At 41.7% G+C, this 18,033-nt stretch overlaps 1 protein-coding gene across 13 annotated transcripts in view; it reads right to left on the reverse strand.

Annotated features, from left to right (window-relative positions):
• Window positions 1–13,071: 13,071 nt before the first annotated feature.
• The window catches only part of SGK3 (serum/glucocorticoid regulated kinase family member 3), a 148,958-nt gene continuing 143,996 nt past the window's right edge, over window positions 13,072–18,033 (reverse strand). For all 13 annotated transcript variants that reach the window (XM_050802029.1, XM_050802037.1, XM_050802034.1 and 10 more), the window contains one exon: window positions 13,072–13,450. In XM_050802029.1, the coding sequence (XP_050657986.1) occupies window positions 13,280–13,450 (171 nt within the window). In that variant the 3' untranslated portion in view covers window positions 13,072–13,279. The remainder of the gene's footprint in view (window positions 13,451–18,033) is intronic.

Consider the following 18,033-nt stretch of genomic DNA (forward strand, 5'->3'; position numbering starts at 1 on the left):
TTGTGTGTGACAGGGTCTCACTATGTTGCCCAGGTTGGAGTGCAGTGGTGTGATCTCAGCTTGCCGCAGCCTTTACCTACCGGGCTCAAGCTATCCTCCCTTCTCTGCCTGGGACTACAGGCATGCGCCACCACATCCAGATAATTTTTAATTTTGTTATAGAGATGGGGTCTTACTATGTTGCCCAGGGTGGTCTCCAACTCGTGGGTAGCTGTCTCGTCCTCCTAAAGTGCTGGGATTACAGGTATGAGCCACTAGGCCTAGCCCATAGTCAGATTTTTATTTTGGAAACCTGTGCCTGCTGCCAATGTAGAAAGTAGGTTGGAATAGCGGGAGAGCTGATAATCAGTTTCTACCTATTGGGATATATTCCTACAAAATGGATGACCTGATCCAGGGCATTAGGAACGAAATAGAATGGGGGAGATCGATTCCAGAATTTTAAAGATTGCACACTGGACCTGGTGATCAGTCTACAATACGGAGAAGGGTAATCGAAAGCTGTGGGGTTTTAATATGTGTATGGGTGGATGCTGCTGCTCTAATAGAAATACGGAGCCCAAGGAGAAGCGTAAGGACATGAGGAAAAGTTCCCTTGAGATATTCTGACTTTGAGGACCCTTGGGATTCCCTGATAGATGTAAGCAGGAACGGGCCACAAATCAGGGCCTGGCTTTCGGTAGCATCAAAAGAGTTACAGCTAAGTCTGGGTGTCAGTGCGTAAAGCGGAGGCCCTGGGGAGTGGACGCGTTTTCACGGAAGCAGATTAAGTCGGGAAAAGACATAGAAGCCTGTGGAAAAGCGTTAAGTGAGGGAACAGGGATAAAATTCTAATTCCCTGTCTTCCCTTAGTCTAACGAACACCGAGTGTTGCTGCACGCGGATTCTGTCTTCTCTCCGTGCCCTGTCAGCACCCGGATGAACTGGTGAGGGGAAGATGGCAGGAAAACGCTTCACACCAAAGCGGATGAAAGCGAGTCCAGACTCATGAGGTCCCCTCCCAGTGACAGCGGCGACCTCGAGTTAGGGGGACCCCAGCGCTGTAGTGCTTTTCACCCACCTTGACTCCCACCGAGCGCGGCAGCGGTTGCTCGCCGCCTGCAGCGTGGGCGGAGCGGAGCCCTAGCGCGCATGCGCGCATATACCAGCTGTGGGCGGCTTGCGCGGGGCTTGCTGGGACCGCCCGCGCCCTCCAGTCAGCAGGGGAACTAGCCGGGCTTCTTTCCCTACGTTTTAACTTCTTCACTCTTACTCCCTCCCAGCGAAGCAAAGAAAAGATAGGGCTACGTTTGGTTTTTGTTATCTCAGGCCAAAGGTGTTGATGTTTAAAAAATTCAAAACCCAGCTTCAGGGAATGCAAAATGTCTAGTCACTTTGGAAGACATTCCAGTATTCCCTCAAACGACTCAACATAAAGTTACCCTATGATCCAGCAGTTCAAGTCCTAGGTATTTATAAATACACCCAAGATAATTGAAAACATATGTTCACACAGAAACTTCTACACGAATGTTCATAGTATTATTCACAGTAGCCCCAAAGTGGAAATATGAATGCCCATCACCGATCAATGGATAACTGTGGTGTAGCCATACAATGGAATGGTTTTGGCCATAAAACGGGATGAGACACTAATACATGCTGCAACATGGATGAACCTGGCAAACACTATGTAAAGTGGAAGAAGTCAGATACAAAAGGCCATATGTTGTGTAATTTCGTTTATATGAGATGTCCAGAATAGGCGAATCTATAAAGAGAGAAAGCAAATTTGTGGTTTCCCAGAGATTGGTTGAGAATGCAGAATGATTGCTAATGCTTATGGGATTTCTTGTTCTTTTTAAATTGTGGTGAAATATACATAAAATAAACAATTTTAACCATCCTAAAATGTACAGTTACACTACCTACGTTCACACTGTGCACTCATCACCACTATCTGTAGAACCGTTTTCATTGTCCCAAACTGAAACTCCATATACATTAAATAACTCCCCATTCTTCTCTTCCTCATCCCCTGGCAACCATCATTTTTTGCCTCCTTGAATTCGGCTACTCCAGGTACCTCATGTAAATAGAATCATACAGTATTTGTCCATTTGTGATGGGCTTATTTCACTTTGCCGAACTTCTTCCAGTTTCATCCATGTTGTAGCATGTTAGTTTCTTCCTTTTTAAGGCTGAATAATATTCCATTGTGTGTGTGCCATATTTTTTTGTTGTTCATGAATTCACATGGGTTTTTTTTTTAGAAGTGATGGAAATGATCTAAAATTGATTGTGGTGATAGTTGCACAACTCTGAATCTACTGAAAGCCAGTTAACTGTATATTTTAAATCGATGAATTGTACAGTACTTAAATTAAATATTACTGAAGTTGGCCGGGTGCGGTGGCTCACGCCTATAATCCCAGCACTTTGGGAGGCCAAGGTGGGTGGATCACTTGAAGTCGGGAGTTGGACACCAGTCTGGACAACATGGTGAAACCCCATCTCTACTAAAAATACAAAAATTAAACAGGTGTGGTGGTGCGCACCTGTAATCCCAGCTACTCGGGATTAATACTATTAGCAGGCAGGAGAATTACTTGAACCCGGGAGGCAGAAGTTGCAGTGAGCAGATATCACACCACTGCACTCCAACCTAGGCGATAGAGCCAGACCTAGTCTCAAAAACAAACAAACAAACAAACAAACAAAAAAACAAAAAAAAAAACACAAACTTAATGAAACTGTTACCAAAAAACCCCAAACCCTTAAATTGTGCCTGCTTCTCTACCATTAGTATTCCTTTTTTTTTTTTTTTTTGAGACAAGTCTTGCTCAGTCGCCCAGGCTGGAGTGCACCGAGGTGGTGCGATCTCGGCTCACTCCAAGCTCCGCCTCCCGGGTTCACGCCATTCTCCTGCCTCAGCCTCCGGAGTAACTGGGACTACAGGCGCCCGCCACCACGCCCGGCTAATTTTTTTTTTTTTTTTTTTTTTTTTTTTTTTTTTTTTTTGAGACGGAGTCTCGCTCTGTCGCCCAGGCTGGAGTGCAGTGGCGCGATCTCGGCTCACTGCAAGCTCCGCCTCCCGGGTTCACGCCATTCTCCTGCCTCAGCCTCCCGAGTAGCTGGGACTACAGGCGCCCACAACCGCGCCCGGCTAATTTTTTGTATTTTTAGTAGAGACGGGGTTTCACCGTGGTCTCGATCTCCTGACCTTGTGATCCGCCCGCCTCGGCCTCCCAAAGTGCTGGGATTACAGGCGTGAGCCACCGCGAGACGGGGTTTCACCGTTAGCCAGGTTGATCTCGATCTCCTGACCTCGTAATCCGCCCGTCTCGGCCTCCCAAAGTGCTGGGATTACAGGCGTGAGCCACCACGCCCGGTCCCCCACTTTTTTTTTTTTTTTTTTGAGACAAGGTCTACCTCTGTCACAGGACTGGGGTGCAGGGGCCCAATCAGGGCTCACTGCAGTCTCAATCTCCTGGCTCAAGTGATCCTCTCACCTCAGCCTCCCAAGTAGCTGAGACTACAACCGTGCCTGGCAAACTTTTAAATTTTTTTTTGTAGAGACAGGGGTCTCATTTTGTTTCCCATGCTGGTCTCAAACTACTGGGCTCAAGCAATCATCCACCTCAGTCTCCCGAAGTGCTGGGATTACAGGCATGAGCCACCGCGCCCAGCCTGGACCTTTAGTGTCCTTGATACAGTTATCAACTCTGTTCCATTGCATTGGGTTGGATCATTTAGCATGAAAAAGTAATTGCGTTCATCCCTTTTCATATATAATAGGGGTGGCAAAACATCTCAGAGTTTGTCTGGGAGAATATAATCTATTTTAGTTGTGAGATAAAATATGTTTTAGGAGTAGAAATCCATTTACAACAACAAGGAGGATGTTCAAATTGTCTTGCACTACAATTCTGTGATAAAAACTACAATTTTATATGGGAATAGGCTATGGTCTGGTGATGGCCATCGCATTTTAAAGTAGAATAAATTCTTCTAGAAGGTATCTATATATTTTAAAGTTTTTTTGAGATGGAGTTACGCTGTGTTGCCCAGGTTGGAGTGCAGTGGCATGATCTCTGCCTCCTGGGTCCAAGCAATTTTCGTGCCTCAGCCTCCCAGGTAGCTGGGATTACAGGCACATGCCACCACGCCTGGCTAATTTTTGAATTTCTAGTAAAGTTGGGGTTTCAGTATGTTGGCCAGGCTGGTCTTGAACTCCTGACCTCAGGTGAACTGCCTGCCTCAGCCTCCCAAAGTGGTGGGATTACAGGTATGAGCCACTGCATCCGGATATTTTAAAGTTTTAATTTTAATCAGTTCATAGCATAACATTGTTCATTTCTGCACCAGAGTAATAGTTTTATATCAACCAAGTCCAGCAAAATCTTCTAATAGATTTTTATGTATTTAATACATCCTATAAAATATCTGCACAGTCAGGCGTGATGGCATGCATGCACCTGTAGTCCCAGCTACTAGGGAGACTGACTGGGAAGTTGCAGTGCATTATGATTGCACCACTGGACTCTGGCCTAGGTAACAAAGTGAGACTCTTAGAAAAAAAATCTGTTAGGCCTAAAATCGGAATTTAAAACCTTAAGAATTCAGCACATTTTTTACATTGCAAACTCTCTGAAAATGATAGTGATATCTAGAGTCAAAATGCCATTGTTGCTTATTGCTACATACTTACAGTACTTTATTCTTACAAAATATCACTAAACAGCAGAAACAAGTTACATGCAATCTGATAAAATGGCTCAAATATTAAGGTGGTAGAATTATGAATTATTTTTACTTTTGCCTTTAATATATTTTTTTTGCCTTTTAGTATTTTTCATTGAGGTATAATTAATATGCAGCAAAATGAACGGCTCTTACATATTGTCTTATGAGTTTTTGAGTTTTGAGAAATACAAACCTTTTATTTTCTATTTTTTGTTTTTATTTTATTATTATTATCATTATTTTGAGACGGAGTTTTGCTCGTCTCCCAGGTTAGAGTGCGATGGTGTGACCTCGTCTCACTGCAACCTCCGCCTCCCAGGTTCAAGCGATTCTCCTGCCTCACCCTCCTGAGTAGCTGGGATTATAGGCGCCTGCCACCATACCTGGCTGATTTTTGTATTTTTAGTAGAGACGGAGTGTCCCCATGTTGGCCTGGCTGGTCTCGAACTCCTGACCTCAGGTGATCCACCCACCTTGGCCTCCCAAAGTGTTGGGGTTACAGGCGTGAGCCACCACACCGGGCCAATTTTTTATTTTTAAATTTTTTTTCAAAGCTTTCTTTTAATTTTAATTTTTAAATTTTATTTTTGCCATGACATGTTTTCATCTGATAATTAAAAAAAATATTTTTAGACACAGTCTCATTCTGTCACCCAGCCTGGAATGCAGTGGTGCCATCTCAGCTCACTGCAACCTTCGTCTCCTGGGCTCAAGGGATCCTCCCACTTCAGCCTCTGCAATAGCTGGGACTAACCACACCTGACTTACCAGGTATTTTAAAGGATGTATTAAATACAGAAAAATCTATTAGAAGATCCTTCTGCCTCAGCCTCCCAAGTAGCTGGGACAACAGGTGTGCACCACCACACCCAGCTAATTTTTTTTGTATTTTTTGTAGACAGGGTCTCACCATGTTGCCCTGCTGGTCTTGAATTCCTGGGCTCAAGCAACCTGCCCATCTCAGCCTCCCAAAGTGCTAGGATTGCAGGTGTGAGCCATCACACCCAGCCAGCCTTGTAATATATGTTAAAATCAGGTAATGATGCCTCCAGCTTTGTTTTTTTTTTTTTTTTCTTTTTGTTTGTTTTTTGGAGATGGGATCTTGCACCGTCACCCAGGCTGGAGTGCAGTGGAGTGATCACAACTCACTGCAGCCTTGGACTCCCAGGTTCAAGCGATCCTCCCACCTCAGCCTCCCAAGAAGCTGGGATTACTAGCACATGCCACCATGCCTGGCTAGTTTTTAAAATTTTTTGTAGAGATGGAGTCTCTCTTCATTGCCATGGGCTCAAGTCTTCTTCCTGCCTTGGGCTCGCAAAGTGCTGGGGTTAACAGGTGTGAGCCACCCAGCCAAGCTTTGCTCTTTTTGCTCAGGCTTTCTTTGGCAATTCAGGCTCTTTTTTGGTTCCATATGAATTTTAGGATAGCTTTTCTAATTCTGGTAAGAATTGCATTCAATCTATAGGTTGCTTTGGGCATCATGGTCATTTTAATGATATTAATTCTTCTGATCCATGATCCATGAGATGTTTTTCCATTTGTGTCATATTCAATTTCTTTCATCAGTGTTTTCCAGTTTTCCTTGTAGAGATCTTTCACCCCCTTATTTAAATTTATTCCTAGGTGTTTTTTGGTTGTTGCTGCTGCTTTGTTGCTATTGTAAATGGAACTGCCTTCTTACTTGCTTTCTCAGCTAGATCATTATTGGTGTATAAAAATGCTACTGGCCGGGTGTGGTGGCTCATGCCTGTAATCCCAACAGTTTGGGAGGCCAAGGCAGGTGGATCACCTGAAGTCAGGAGTTCAAGACAAGCCTGGCCAACATGGTGAAACCCTGTCTCTACTAAAAATACAAAAATTAGCCGGGCGTGGTGGCGGTCGCCTGTAATCCCAGCTACTTGGGAGGCTGAGGCAGGAGAATCACTTAAACCTAGGAGGTGGAGGTTGTAGTGAGCTGAGATTGCGCCACTGCACTTCAGCCTGGGCAACAGAGTGAGGCTCTGGCTTAAAAAAAAAAAAAAAAGCTACTGATTTTAGTATGTTGATTTTGTATCCTGCAATTTTATGGAATTCATTTATCAAACCTAAGAGTTTTGGGGTGGAGTCTTTTACTTTCTCTCTTTTTCTTTTTCTTTTTTTTTTTTTTTTTTTTTTTTTTTTTTTTGAGACAGGGTCTCACTCTGCAGCCCAGGTTGGAGTGCATTGGTGGTGCAATCACAGCTCATTGCAACCTCGACCTTCTGGGCTCAAGCAATCCTCTCACCTCTGCTTCCCAAGTAGCTGGGACTACAGATGTGTACCAACATGTCTGGATAATTTTTTAATTTTTTTGTAGAGACAGGGTTTCACCATGTTAGCCAGGCTGGTCTTCAACTCCTGGACTCAAGTGACCTGCCTGCCTTGGCCTCCTAAAGTGCTGGGATTACAGACATGAGCCACTGTGCATGGCCAGGTTTTCCTAGATATAGGATCAGGCCAGGTGTGGTGGTTCATGCCTGTAATCCCAACATTTTGGGAGGCTGAGGAGGGAGGACTGCTTGAGGTCAGGAGTTCGAGACCAGACTGGGCAACATAGGAATACCTCATCTCTACTAAAAATGAAGTTAGCCAGGCATGACTGGCTATATGATAAACTACAGGTGTGTGCCTGTAGTCTCAGCTACTTGAGAGGCTGAGGTGGGAGCATCACTTGAGCCTGGGAGATTGAGCTATAGCAAACCGTGATTGCACTACTGCACTTCAGCCTGGGCATGAGGGCAAGACTATGTCTCAAAAGAAAAAAAAAAAATCATCAGTGAAGAGGGTCAATTTAACTTTTTTTTTTTTTTTTTGAGACAGTCTCGCTGTCACCCGGGCTGCAGTGTAGTGGTGCCATCTCAGCTCACTGCAACCTCTGCCTCCCTCCTGGGTTCAAGCGATTATCCTGCCTCCGCCTCCCTAATAGCTAGTATTACAAGCACCCGCCACTACGACTAGCTAATTTTTGTATTTTAGTAGAGATGGGGTTTCCCCATGTTGGCCAGGCTGGTTTCAAATTCCTGACCTCAAGCAATCCACCTGCCTCAGCCTCCCAAAGTGCTGGGATTACAGGTGTGAGCCACTGCGCCCAGCTTAACTTACTCTTTTCCAACTTGCATGCTTTTTCTTTCTCTTGCCTGATGGCTCTGGCTATGACTTCCAGAACTAGGTCAAATAGAAGTAGTGAAAATGGGTGTCCTTGTATTGTTCCAGTTCTTAGAGAAAAGGCTTTCAACTTTTTCCATTTATTATATTATCTCTGGGTTTATCATATATGGCCTTTATTATTTTTAGGTATATTCCTTCTATGCCTTGTTTTGTTGAGGGTTTTTATGACAAAGGGATGTTGAATTTTATGAAATGCTTTTTCTCCAACTATTGAGATGATCATGTGTTTTCTCCATTCTGTTAATGTGATGTATCATGTGTATTGATTTGCATATGTTGAACCATCCTTGCATCTGTTACATATACTTGACATAGGATCAAGTATAAATCCTAGTTGATTGTGGTGTATTATCATTTTGATTTGGCTGTGATTCTATTTAGTCATAAGCTTTTTTTGTTGGGAGACTTTTTGTTACTGATTCAATCTTGCTACTCATTACTGGTCCATTCAGGTATTCCATTTCTTCCTGATTCAATCTTGGTAGGTTTTATGTTTCCAGGAATTTATCCACTTCTCAGATTTCTTTTTTTTTTTTTTTGAGACAGAGTCTCGCTGTGTCACCCAGGCTGGAGTGCAGTGGCGCCATCTTGGCTCACTGCAAGCTCTGCCTCCCCGGTTCACACCATTCTCCTGCCTCAGCCTCCCCAGTAGCTGAGACTACGGGCGCCCGCCACCACACCCAGCTAATTTTTTGTATTTTTAGTAGAGACGGGGTTTCACCATGTTAGCCAGGATGGTCTCGATCTCCTGACCTCATGATCCACCCGCCTTGGCCTCCCAAAGTGCTGGGATTACAGGCGTGAGCCACCGCGCCCGGCCCTAGGTTTTCCTATGTATAACGTTGTTCATAATAATTTGATAATCTTTTCTATTTGTGTGGTATCAGTTGTGATGTCTCCTTTTTCATTTCTGATTATTTGGGTGGTCTTCTCTTATTTTCTTGGCTAATCTTGCTAGCAGTTTATCAATTTTATCTTTTCCAAGAACCAACTTAATTCATTGATCCTTTATATTGTTTAGTCTACTTATCAATTTTATCTTTTCCGAGAACCAATTTAATTCATTGATCCTTTATATCCTTTAGTCTATTTCATTTAGTTCTGCCCTGATCTTTATTGTTTCTTCTGCTCATCTTGGGTTTTGTTTGTTCTTGCTTTTCCTGGTTCCTTGAAGTACATTGTTAGATTGTTAATTTGTAACCTTGCTACTTTTTGGATGTAGGCATTTATTACCATAAGCTTCTCTTAGTGTTACTTTTGCTGCATCCCACAGGTTTTGGTATGTCATGTTTCCATTTTCATCTGTTTCAAAAATTTTTTCTCCACTTCTGTCCTAATTTCTTTGTTGACCCAATGGTCAGTCATCCAGGAGCATGTTGTTCAATTTCCACGTATTTACACTCTCCAAAGTTACTCTTGGTATGGATTCCTGGTTTTATTCCATTGTGGTCTGAGAAGATACATGATACATTGATTTAAAAAAATTTGTTGAGGCTTGTTTTGTAGCTTAACATATGGTCTATTCTGGAGAATGTTCTATGTGCTGATGAAATGAATATATATTCTGCAGTTGTTAGATACAACGTTATGTAAATATCTGACAGGTCTATTTGTCTAAAGTCCAGTTTAAATTCAATGTTTCTTGATTTTCTGTCTAGGTGATCTAATACTGAGAGGGGGATATTGAAATTCCCCATTATTGTATTACTGTCTATCTCTCTCTTTAGACCTAGTAATATCTGCTTTGTTATTAATCTGGGTGCTCCAGTGTTGGGTGCACATATATATATTTAGAATTGTTATATCCTCCTCCAGGCCTAGCATGGTGGCTCATGCCTGTAATCCCAGCACTCTGGGAGGCTGAGGCAGGCATATCACTTGAGGCCAGGAGTTCCAAACCAGCCTGGCCAAACCCTGTCTCTACTAAAAAATACAAAAATTAGCTGGGTGTGGTGGTGCATGCCTGTAGTCCCAGCTACTCAGGAGGCTGAAGAACGAGAATCACTTGAACTTGGGAGATGGCGGTTGCAGTGAGCTGAAATTGCACCACTGCCCTCCAGCCTGGGCAACAGGGTGAGACAGTCTCGATAAATGAATGAATGGGAAATCCCACTTCAAAAAGACTTAATTTCCAAACTGCTTGTATGAGGGATGAAGTTATCAGTTTTAACACTGTATTGAAAAGGTCATTATAGCATTACCAAAAATGCTCCTGCATATCTATTCCTACTTTTAATAGAGTACATTATATACAAAAGAATGACTTATGTTTGTGTACTGTAGTATCATTTGACTGTGGCAAATCACTATTATTTGTTACAAACATGCTAAAGATATTGGTAATGATAAATTTTTCAGTGGTAAAAATTCAGAATATTTAAACCTCCATTCAAATGCTAACTCTTCTTAAATCATATCTAAACAGTGTTTGCTGGCTTTCTTTGTAAGTTGCGTATGAAAACTTCACACAGAGGATCTACTACCACTGCCTGCATCGTTGGGCACCTATTCCCCAAGTGTGACAAATTTGGTAATTTTCAGTGTGTATCATGAGGCAACAATGGCTGGGAAGCCCTATTTTATACCATATGCAATAAAATGGGAGGTATGGGTAACATGAAAAATGTTAAGAGTCTTCATTTAGACCTTCTGGTATACTTTGATAATAACCATGAAATGGTTATTCGAAGGGTATACATTTTCCTAAAAGGCTTATGCTATGAGAGAAAAGATAAACTTGAAACTTAGAAAACATTTTGTTCTCTGGATATTATACACATAAGCCTATGATAATCTAGTAATTCATGTGTCCAAATAATTTGTTCAAATTTTATTTTCCCTCACACATATAAATAATTTATTTTATAATGACTATTGTAACCATTACCAATTTCAATTTCAAATAATGAGAGACATTAGTTGATTTTTTTTGCTGATTTTATTATACTATATAGATTTGTATTTCTTGTGATCTGAGAAACATCAAAATTCTATTTTAAATTTGTTCTTAAAAATATACAATATTGCACTTTAATTTTTGGCAGCTTAACAGGAATGAATGAGTACAAAAAAATCATACAAGAAACTACAATTTTTATTTTGCTTTATAATAAGAGCTTTGTGTAAAAACAAAACTTACAGTAGTGCCAAATAAACCAAATATTTACAGTGTAGATATTAAAGTCTTACCTCTAAAGGAAGATTCAGTGTATTGGATGTAAATATTAATATAAGAAAAGCACACTGCCACCCCCACTGCCCAATTCTGCTAAACACTTTTAAGCCAAAGAATATTGGTGAGAAATGCTTTCGTGATTTCTTTCTCAAGACATACATGGAAGGGATGCTTGCTCTTGGAGCATCTAACGTGGGTCATTAAACTTTTACAAAAATGTTTCCTACATAACTTAAAAAAACCTCTACTCTAAGCCAAGAATCCAAGGTAAGCTTATTTTTAATTTTTTAAAGTTCTTCTGTTTTTTTTTTTTTTTTTAATAAATAGAAATGAGGTGTCACTACATTGCCCAGGCTGGTCTTGAACTCGTGGGCTCAACTGATCCTCCTGCCTTGGCCTCCCAAAGTGCTGGGATTTTATAGGCATAAGCCACCATGCCCAGCCAGTTATTCTCCTTTACTTTTATAAGCATGTAAGTTAGTTGGTAGGTTACAATTTTAAGGTCTGTTTCCTGCACTTTTTCTAAGATATATTGAACTGGATACTGAATACACATCTGCCTGATTTTCAGCTTTTGTTACATTGCAATAAAACTATATACATTTACACTGACCCACAATTTGTTTTTTTCTTTTTTTTTTTCTTAACTAGGGTCTCGCTCTGGCACCCAGGCTGAAAAGTGCAGTGGCACGATTTCAGTTCACTGCAACTTCCATCTCCTGGGCTCAAGTCATCCTCCAACTTCAGCCTCCAGAGTAGCTGGGACTAAAGATATGTGCCACCATGTCTGGCTAGTTTTTGTATTTTTTGTAGAGATAGGGTTTCGCCACGTTGACCAGGATGTTCTCAAACTCCTGAGCTCAAATAATCTGCCTGCCTCGGCCTCCCAGGATGCTGGGATTATAGGCATGAGCTACCATGCCTGGCTGTTATTTTACTTTTTAATTCCCAATTAGGCAAATACTCTAGAAAGCTCAATTTTTTATTTTACTTAACCAATTAGGAAAAGAGCTTTGAAATACCTATTTGCAAAAGCAAATACAAAGATTTAGAATGACTTAATAGCATACTAAACATTCAAAAGATGAACAGAACATAAACACAATGTATTTGTAATATAAATATATGACAGAGAGACATTCATTTTTGGCACCACCTCAAAAAATCCAGCAGTACATTTCATTACCCTTCAGATCTTTGGGAATACTTAAAAATCCTAACCATTAAACTTTTTCTTTTCCTTCAGAGGAAAAATAATCCACAAAGTTGAATTGGTATTTCAAAAACAAATAATTTCTTTTTGTTACTTATTTTTTTTTTGAGATGGAGTTTCCCTCTTGTTGCCCAGGCTGGAGTGCAATGGCGCGATCTCGGCTCACGGCAACCTCCGCCTCCTGGGTTCAAGCGATTCTCCTTCCTTAGCCTCCCGAGTCGCTGGGATTATAGGCATGAGCCACCATGCCCCGCCAATTTTGTATTTTTAGTGGAGACAGGGTTTCTCCATGTTGGTCAGGCTGGTCTCGAACTCCTGACCTCAGGTGATCCACCCACCTCAGCCTCCCAAAGTGCTGGGATTATAGGCGTGAGCCACCGCGCCCGGCCTGTTACTTCTTAAATGATCTGCAGAATAAAGTTATTCCAATTGTTAACTAGCAGCCAATGTATTCATTATGCTTTTACACTTTGATCATACCATGAACCAAATGTTTCGAACAGTGATTTATCATGGAAAAATACGGTTTCTTCTTAAACAACCATGTACCAATTGCATAGTTTTGATGTGATAACAAAAGCCATAGTAAAGAGTTACAAAGGTATTAATATATGTTAGCTGAACTGAAATTGACTGTTAAAAAACAGTCTATCTTGGGTAGATGTTACTGTAAACTTAGAGGGAAGAAACAGTCAATAGCAAAAAAGGTTTCTTTAAAAATAGGTTAATGCTAAGAATAAGAGCTTTTAAATTTTGTTTAAAAATAAGCTTATTAAACAAGAATATAAATTTTAATCAAAACAGCTCTTTGAAATGCCCTATTTTTCTTGCACATAGCAGAAAATACATTTTTTCAGTTTTCATCATTACATGTAAAAATGAGGCACTAGTTATACATATTTGAATATATTCACATGAATAGAAGTTTCAGTCCCATCTATAGACTTATTTTGCTCCATGGTTTCTGAATGGCAAACTGTTCACAAAAATAAGTCTTCTGAAGGAGGCGCATAAGAGAAACCAACGAATGCATCATCTGCCTCCAATACACTGGCATTCACTATAGAATAGTCAGAAGATACACACACAGAATATGGAACTGTTTCTTCTGTAAATGCTGTGTCAAAGTTTCTGATATCATCTGGTCCAGCCTAAAACATCAAAAGCACAGTATTATTCATCTTAGCTTTTCTTTCATTAATTTAATTCTTTCTTTATTTTTTTGAGACAGGGTCTTGCACTGCCACCTGTGCTGGAGTGCCAGTGGAGCGATCTTGGCTCACTGCAACCTCCACCTCCTGGGTTCAAGCAGTTCTCCTGCCTCAGCCTCCTGAGTACCTGGGATTATAGGCACCCACCCACTGCGCCCAGCTAACTTTTTGTATTTTTAGTAGAGACAGGGTTTCACCATGTTGGTCAGGCTGACATGGTGACCTCGTGATTCACCTGCCTCAGCCTCCCAAAGTGCTGGGATTACAGGCGTGAGCCACTGCGCCTGGCCCAATTTAGTCTTTTATTACAACTCCTTTATGAATTTGTGTGTTTATTGCTGGCAAGTTTAGATGTCTTCCTAATTCATTCCCTTGAAACACTTTTCTGTTTTTCCTTTCCTGACCTTTATTATTTAGGTGAAGTTATCTGTCCTTCTGAAACAGGGGTGTCCAATCTTTTGGGTTCCCTGGGCCACACTAAAAGAAGAATGGTCTTGGACCACCCTCACTAACACTAACAATAGCTGATGAGCTAAAAAGCAAACAAAAAAATGCAAAAAAACTCTCAATGTTTTATAGAAAGTTTAAGAATTTGTGTTGGGCCGCATTCAAAACCACCCTGTGCCGCATGCAGCCCACAGACCGTGGGTTGAACAAGCTTGTTCTAACAGTTAAGGTTCTTTTTGAGTTGGGGGAGGAGAGAGAAAGGTAAGGAAGGCTCACAAACAGAGATTCATTGTTAATTTACATCTCAAGGCTTGTCACTGATCCCCTTTCTCTCTACCCATCACTGCCTCACTACACCCAAGTTTAGAAAAAGGTCTCAGGTAGGTTTTCAGGATAGCATTTTGTATTTGCATTTCCATAAAATGCCTATCCATCTGGTTTCTCAATTATGGGTAGGTAAAGCCTTCTGATGAAGAAATGAAGCAGTTATAAGTAAAATTATAATTTTGTTATCAGTTATTTAATTAGGTTATTGGTTATAAGCAAAATTGTGAAAGATGACTCTTACTGTGCTACAGAGAATGTCATAAAGCATTTGACTAGGGCATCTTAGCTCTGGAGGGCTACGAAGTCCTGATATGAAAATTAAGCATGATGGCTGCTTAAGCTCATAGACAGTCATTCTTAATTTTCCTTTACAAATCTGATGCAAGCTAATAGACTCTACCTTTCCTACACACACACACACACACACACACACACACACACACACACAATTTTGAGACAGGGTGTCATCCTGTAGCCCAGGATGGAATGCAGTGGCACAATCACAGCTCACTGCAGCTTCCACCTCCTGGGCTCAGGGGATCATCCTGCCTAAGCCTTACCCAAGTAGCTGGGACCACAGGCATATGTCACTATACCTGGCTTATTTTTTATTTTTAGTGGAGTCGAGGTCTCACCATGTTGTCCAGGCTGGTCTTGAACTCCTGGGCTCAAGCAATCCTCCCACCTCAGCCTCCCAAAGTGCTGAGATTACAGCCATGAGCCGCCATGCCCAGCCCCAATATATTTATAGACAAAAACTAGGATACAAATTCAGGTGATTCACTCTTAAAGTCCATCCCTGGTCGGGCACGGTGGCTCACGACTGTAATCCCAGCACTTTGGGAGGCCTAGGCAAGCGGTTCACGAGGTTAGGAGATCGCAACCATCCTGGCTAACAAGGTGAAACCCCGTCTCTACTAAAAAAATACAAAAAATTAGCCGGGCCTGGTGGCAGGTGCCTGTATTCCCAGCTGCTCAGGAGGCTGAGGCAGGAGAATGGCGTGAACCTGGGAGGCGGAGCTTGCAGTGAGCCGAGATCGCGCCATTGCACTGCAGCCTGGGCAACAGAGCAAGACTCCGTCTCAAAAAAAAAAAAAAAGTCCATCCCTGAATTTCTAGGTTATTTCTGCTCTACAGGGAAGGGAACCCTTAAAATGTTCAAGTCATTAAGTCTAACTGAGGGTGCACTCATAGAAATTCAGAGCAGATATTACAAGCAAAGGATAATAGCCTCGTACATCTACAGACTGAGCAGAGACCACAAAAACCCAGAATGCTAGATCCTCCCATATGAGAAAATCCCCCATAGAGACAAAGAATGCTAGAAATTTTATATGTATGTATGCATGTATGTATTTTTCCTCATCAAATTCTTATATACAATCCTTCAAGCATGGGCTCTTGAATTCTGGCTACAAAATTTGCTAGCTGTCTTTTTTTTGAGACAGAATCTAATTCTGTTGCCCAGGCTGGAGTGCAGTGGCGTGATCTTGGCTCACTGAAACCTCCACTTTCCAGGTTCAAGCAATTATCATGCCTCAGACTTCTGAGTAGCTGGGACTATAGGTATGTGCCACCATGACCAGCTAATTTTTGTATTTCTAGTAGAGACAGGGTTTCGCCATGTTGGCCAGGCTGGTCTCGAACTTCTGACCTCAAGTGATATGCCCGTCTTGGCCTCTCAAAGTGCTGGGATTACAGTTGTGTAATTCGTTATATAAACTACTCTATCTCTATGAGCTTGTTTCTTCTTCCATAAAGTAATAATACTATCACCTACCTCCTCAGGTTGTTGCAAGCATCTGATGTGTTAATAAATAAAATTTCCTGAATGTAACATGTAGAAGGTACTCAAATGATGGCAATGTTCTCTGACTTGCCTTTATAATGCCCTCATGGCTCATGGCTGATACTGACAGGAATAATACAGGCTGAGCATCCCAAATCCAAAATGCTCCAAAATCCAAAAATTTTGAGCATCTACATGACAGTCACTGGAGCATTTTGAATTTCAGATTTTCAGATTTGGGATGCTCAATCACTAAGTAAATCCCAAAATCCAAAAAACAATTCCAAATCTAAAACACTTCTGGTCCCAAACATTTCAGATAAAGGATACTCAACCTGTACTATGTGCTTTATTAAGAGTGAGGGCGGGCCAGGCACGGTAGCTCATGCCTGTAATCCCAGCACTTTGGGAGGACGAGGCAGGCGGATCATGAGGTCAGGAGATCGAGACCATCCTGGTTAATACGATGAAACCCCATCTTTACTAAAAATACAAAAAATTAGCCAGACATGGTGGCAGGCACCTGTAGTCCCAGCTACTTGGGAGGCTGAGGCAAGAGAATCACTTGAACCCAGTAAGTGGAGGTTGCAGTGAGCCAAGATCGTGCCACTGCACTCCAGCCTGGGTGACAGAGCAAGACTCTGTCTCAATCAATCAATCAATAAATGAAATGAAATTTTATGTAGTCAAATCTACCAACTTTTTTCTCTTATGGCTTCTGGGTCATGCTTTAAAAAGTGACAGAGCAAGACTCCATCTCAAAAATAAATAAATAAATAAATAAAAACAATAAAAAATAAGAGTGAGGGCTCTGCCCATCTCTACTAAAAATACAAAAAGCAGCCGGGTGTGGTGGTGCACACCTGTAGTCCCAGTTACTTGGGAGGCTGAGGCAGGGGAATAGCTTAAACCTGGGAGGCGGAGGTTTCAGTGAACTAAGATAACGCCACTACACTCCAGCCTGGGCAACAGAGCAAGACTCTGTCTCAATCAATCAATCAATCAATGAAATTTTATGTAGTTAAATCTACCAACTTTTTTCTCTTATGGCTTCTGGGTCGTGCTTTAAAAAGCATTCTTCACTTAAAGATTATACACAAAAATATTATCTTAGGTCTTGCAAGGGTTACTTTTAGGTGCCTGGAATAGGTGTGACTACAGGTGCGTGCCACCAAACCCAGCTATTTTTCACTTTCTGTTGTTGTTGTTGTTAAGAGACAGGGTCTTGCCATGTTGCCCAGGCTGGTCTGGAACTCCTGGGCTCAAAAAATCCACCCACCTGAGCCTCACAAAGTACTGGGATTACAGGTATGAGCCACTGTGTTCAGCCCATACCTAGGTTTTAATTCTTCAGAGGGTTTGGGAATGCGTATCAAGGACCTAACACAATGCTGGGTACACGGGGGCACGCACTAGAAGCTAATTCCTTTTTTCTCCCCTCTACTTGGAAATGTACAGCATAACTACGTCCTGGTACTAATACACACCCTCACTCCAATCTGTCCTTTCCAAACCCCTGTATTTTCATAGTATTTCCCTTCCTACCACATCCAATCCCTTAACACTTAGCTAGTGTTAACAACCATTAAAAAGAGTGATTCATTGACCCAGCAATGAATATTTTCTTTCAGCTTACAGAATTGTTAGAATGATGCCAGCCTCTCCCCAGGTCCAGACCCACCCCTCAGATGTGGGTTCTGAATGACCCACTTGGAGCATGGCCAAGCCACTCCTATCACAGCTGCATACCACATCTACCCCCTCAGGGCAGGACTATGCCATACTTTTAAATTTAGGGATTATTTTCTATGCTATACTTTTACTTTAAGGACTTTTTTGGGGGAACCTCTAATTTGAAACGTTGGTGAGCCCTCTCCCACCAAGCAGTCAATTTTGTTTTCATACTTTTCCAAAATTTTATACATAATAAACAGAAATTCCTAAAGCAGGGACTGAGGCC

Source organism: Macaca thibetana, chromosome 8, assembly GCF_024542745.1.
Source record: "Macaca thibetana thibetana isolate TM-01 chromosome 8, ASM2454274v1, whole genome shotgun sequence".
NCBI lineage: Eukaryota > Metazoa > Chordata > Mammalia > Primates > Cercopithecidae > Macaca > Macaca thibetana.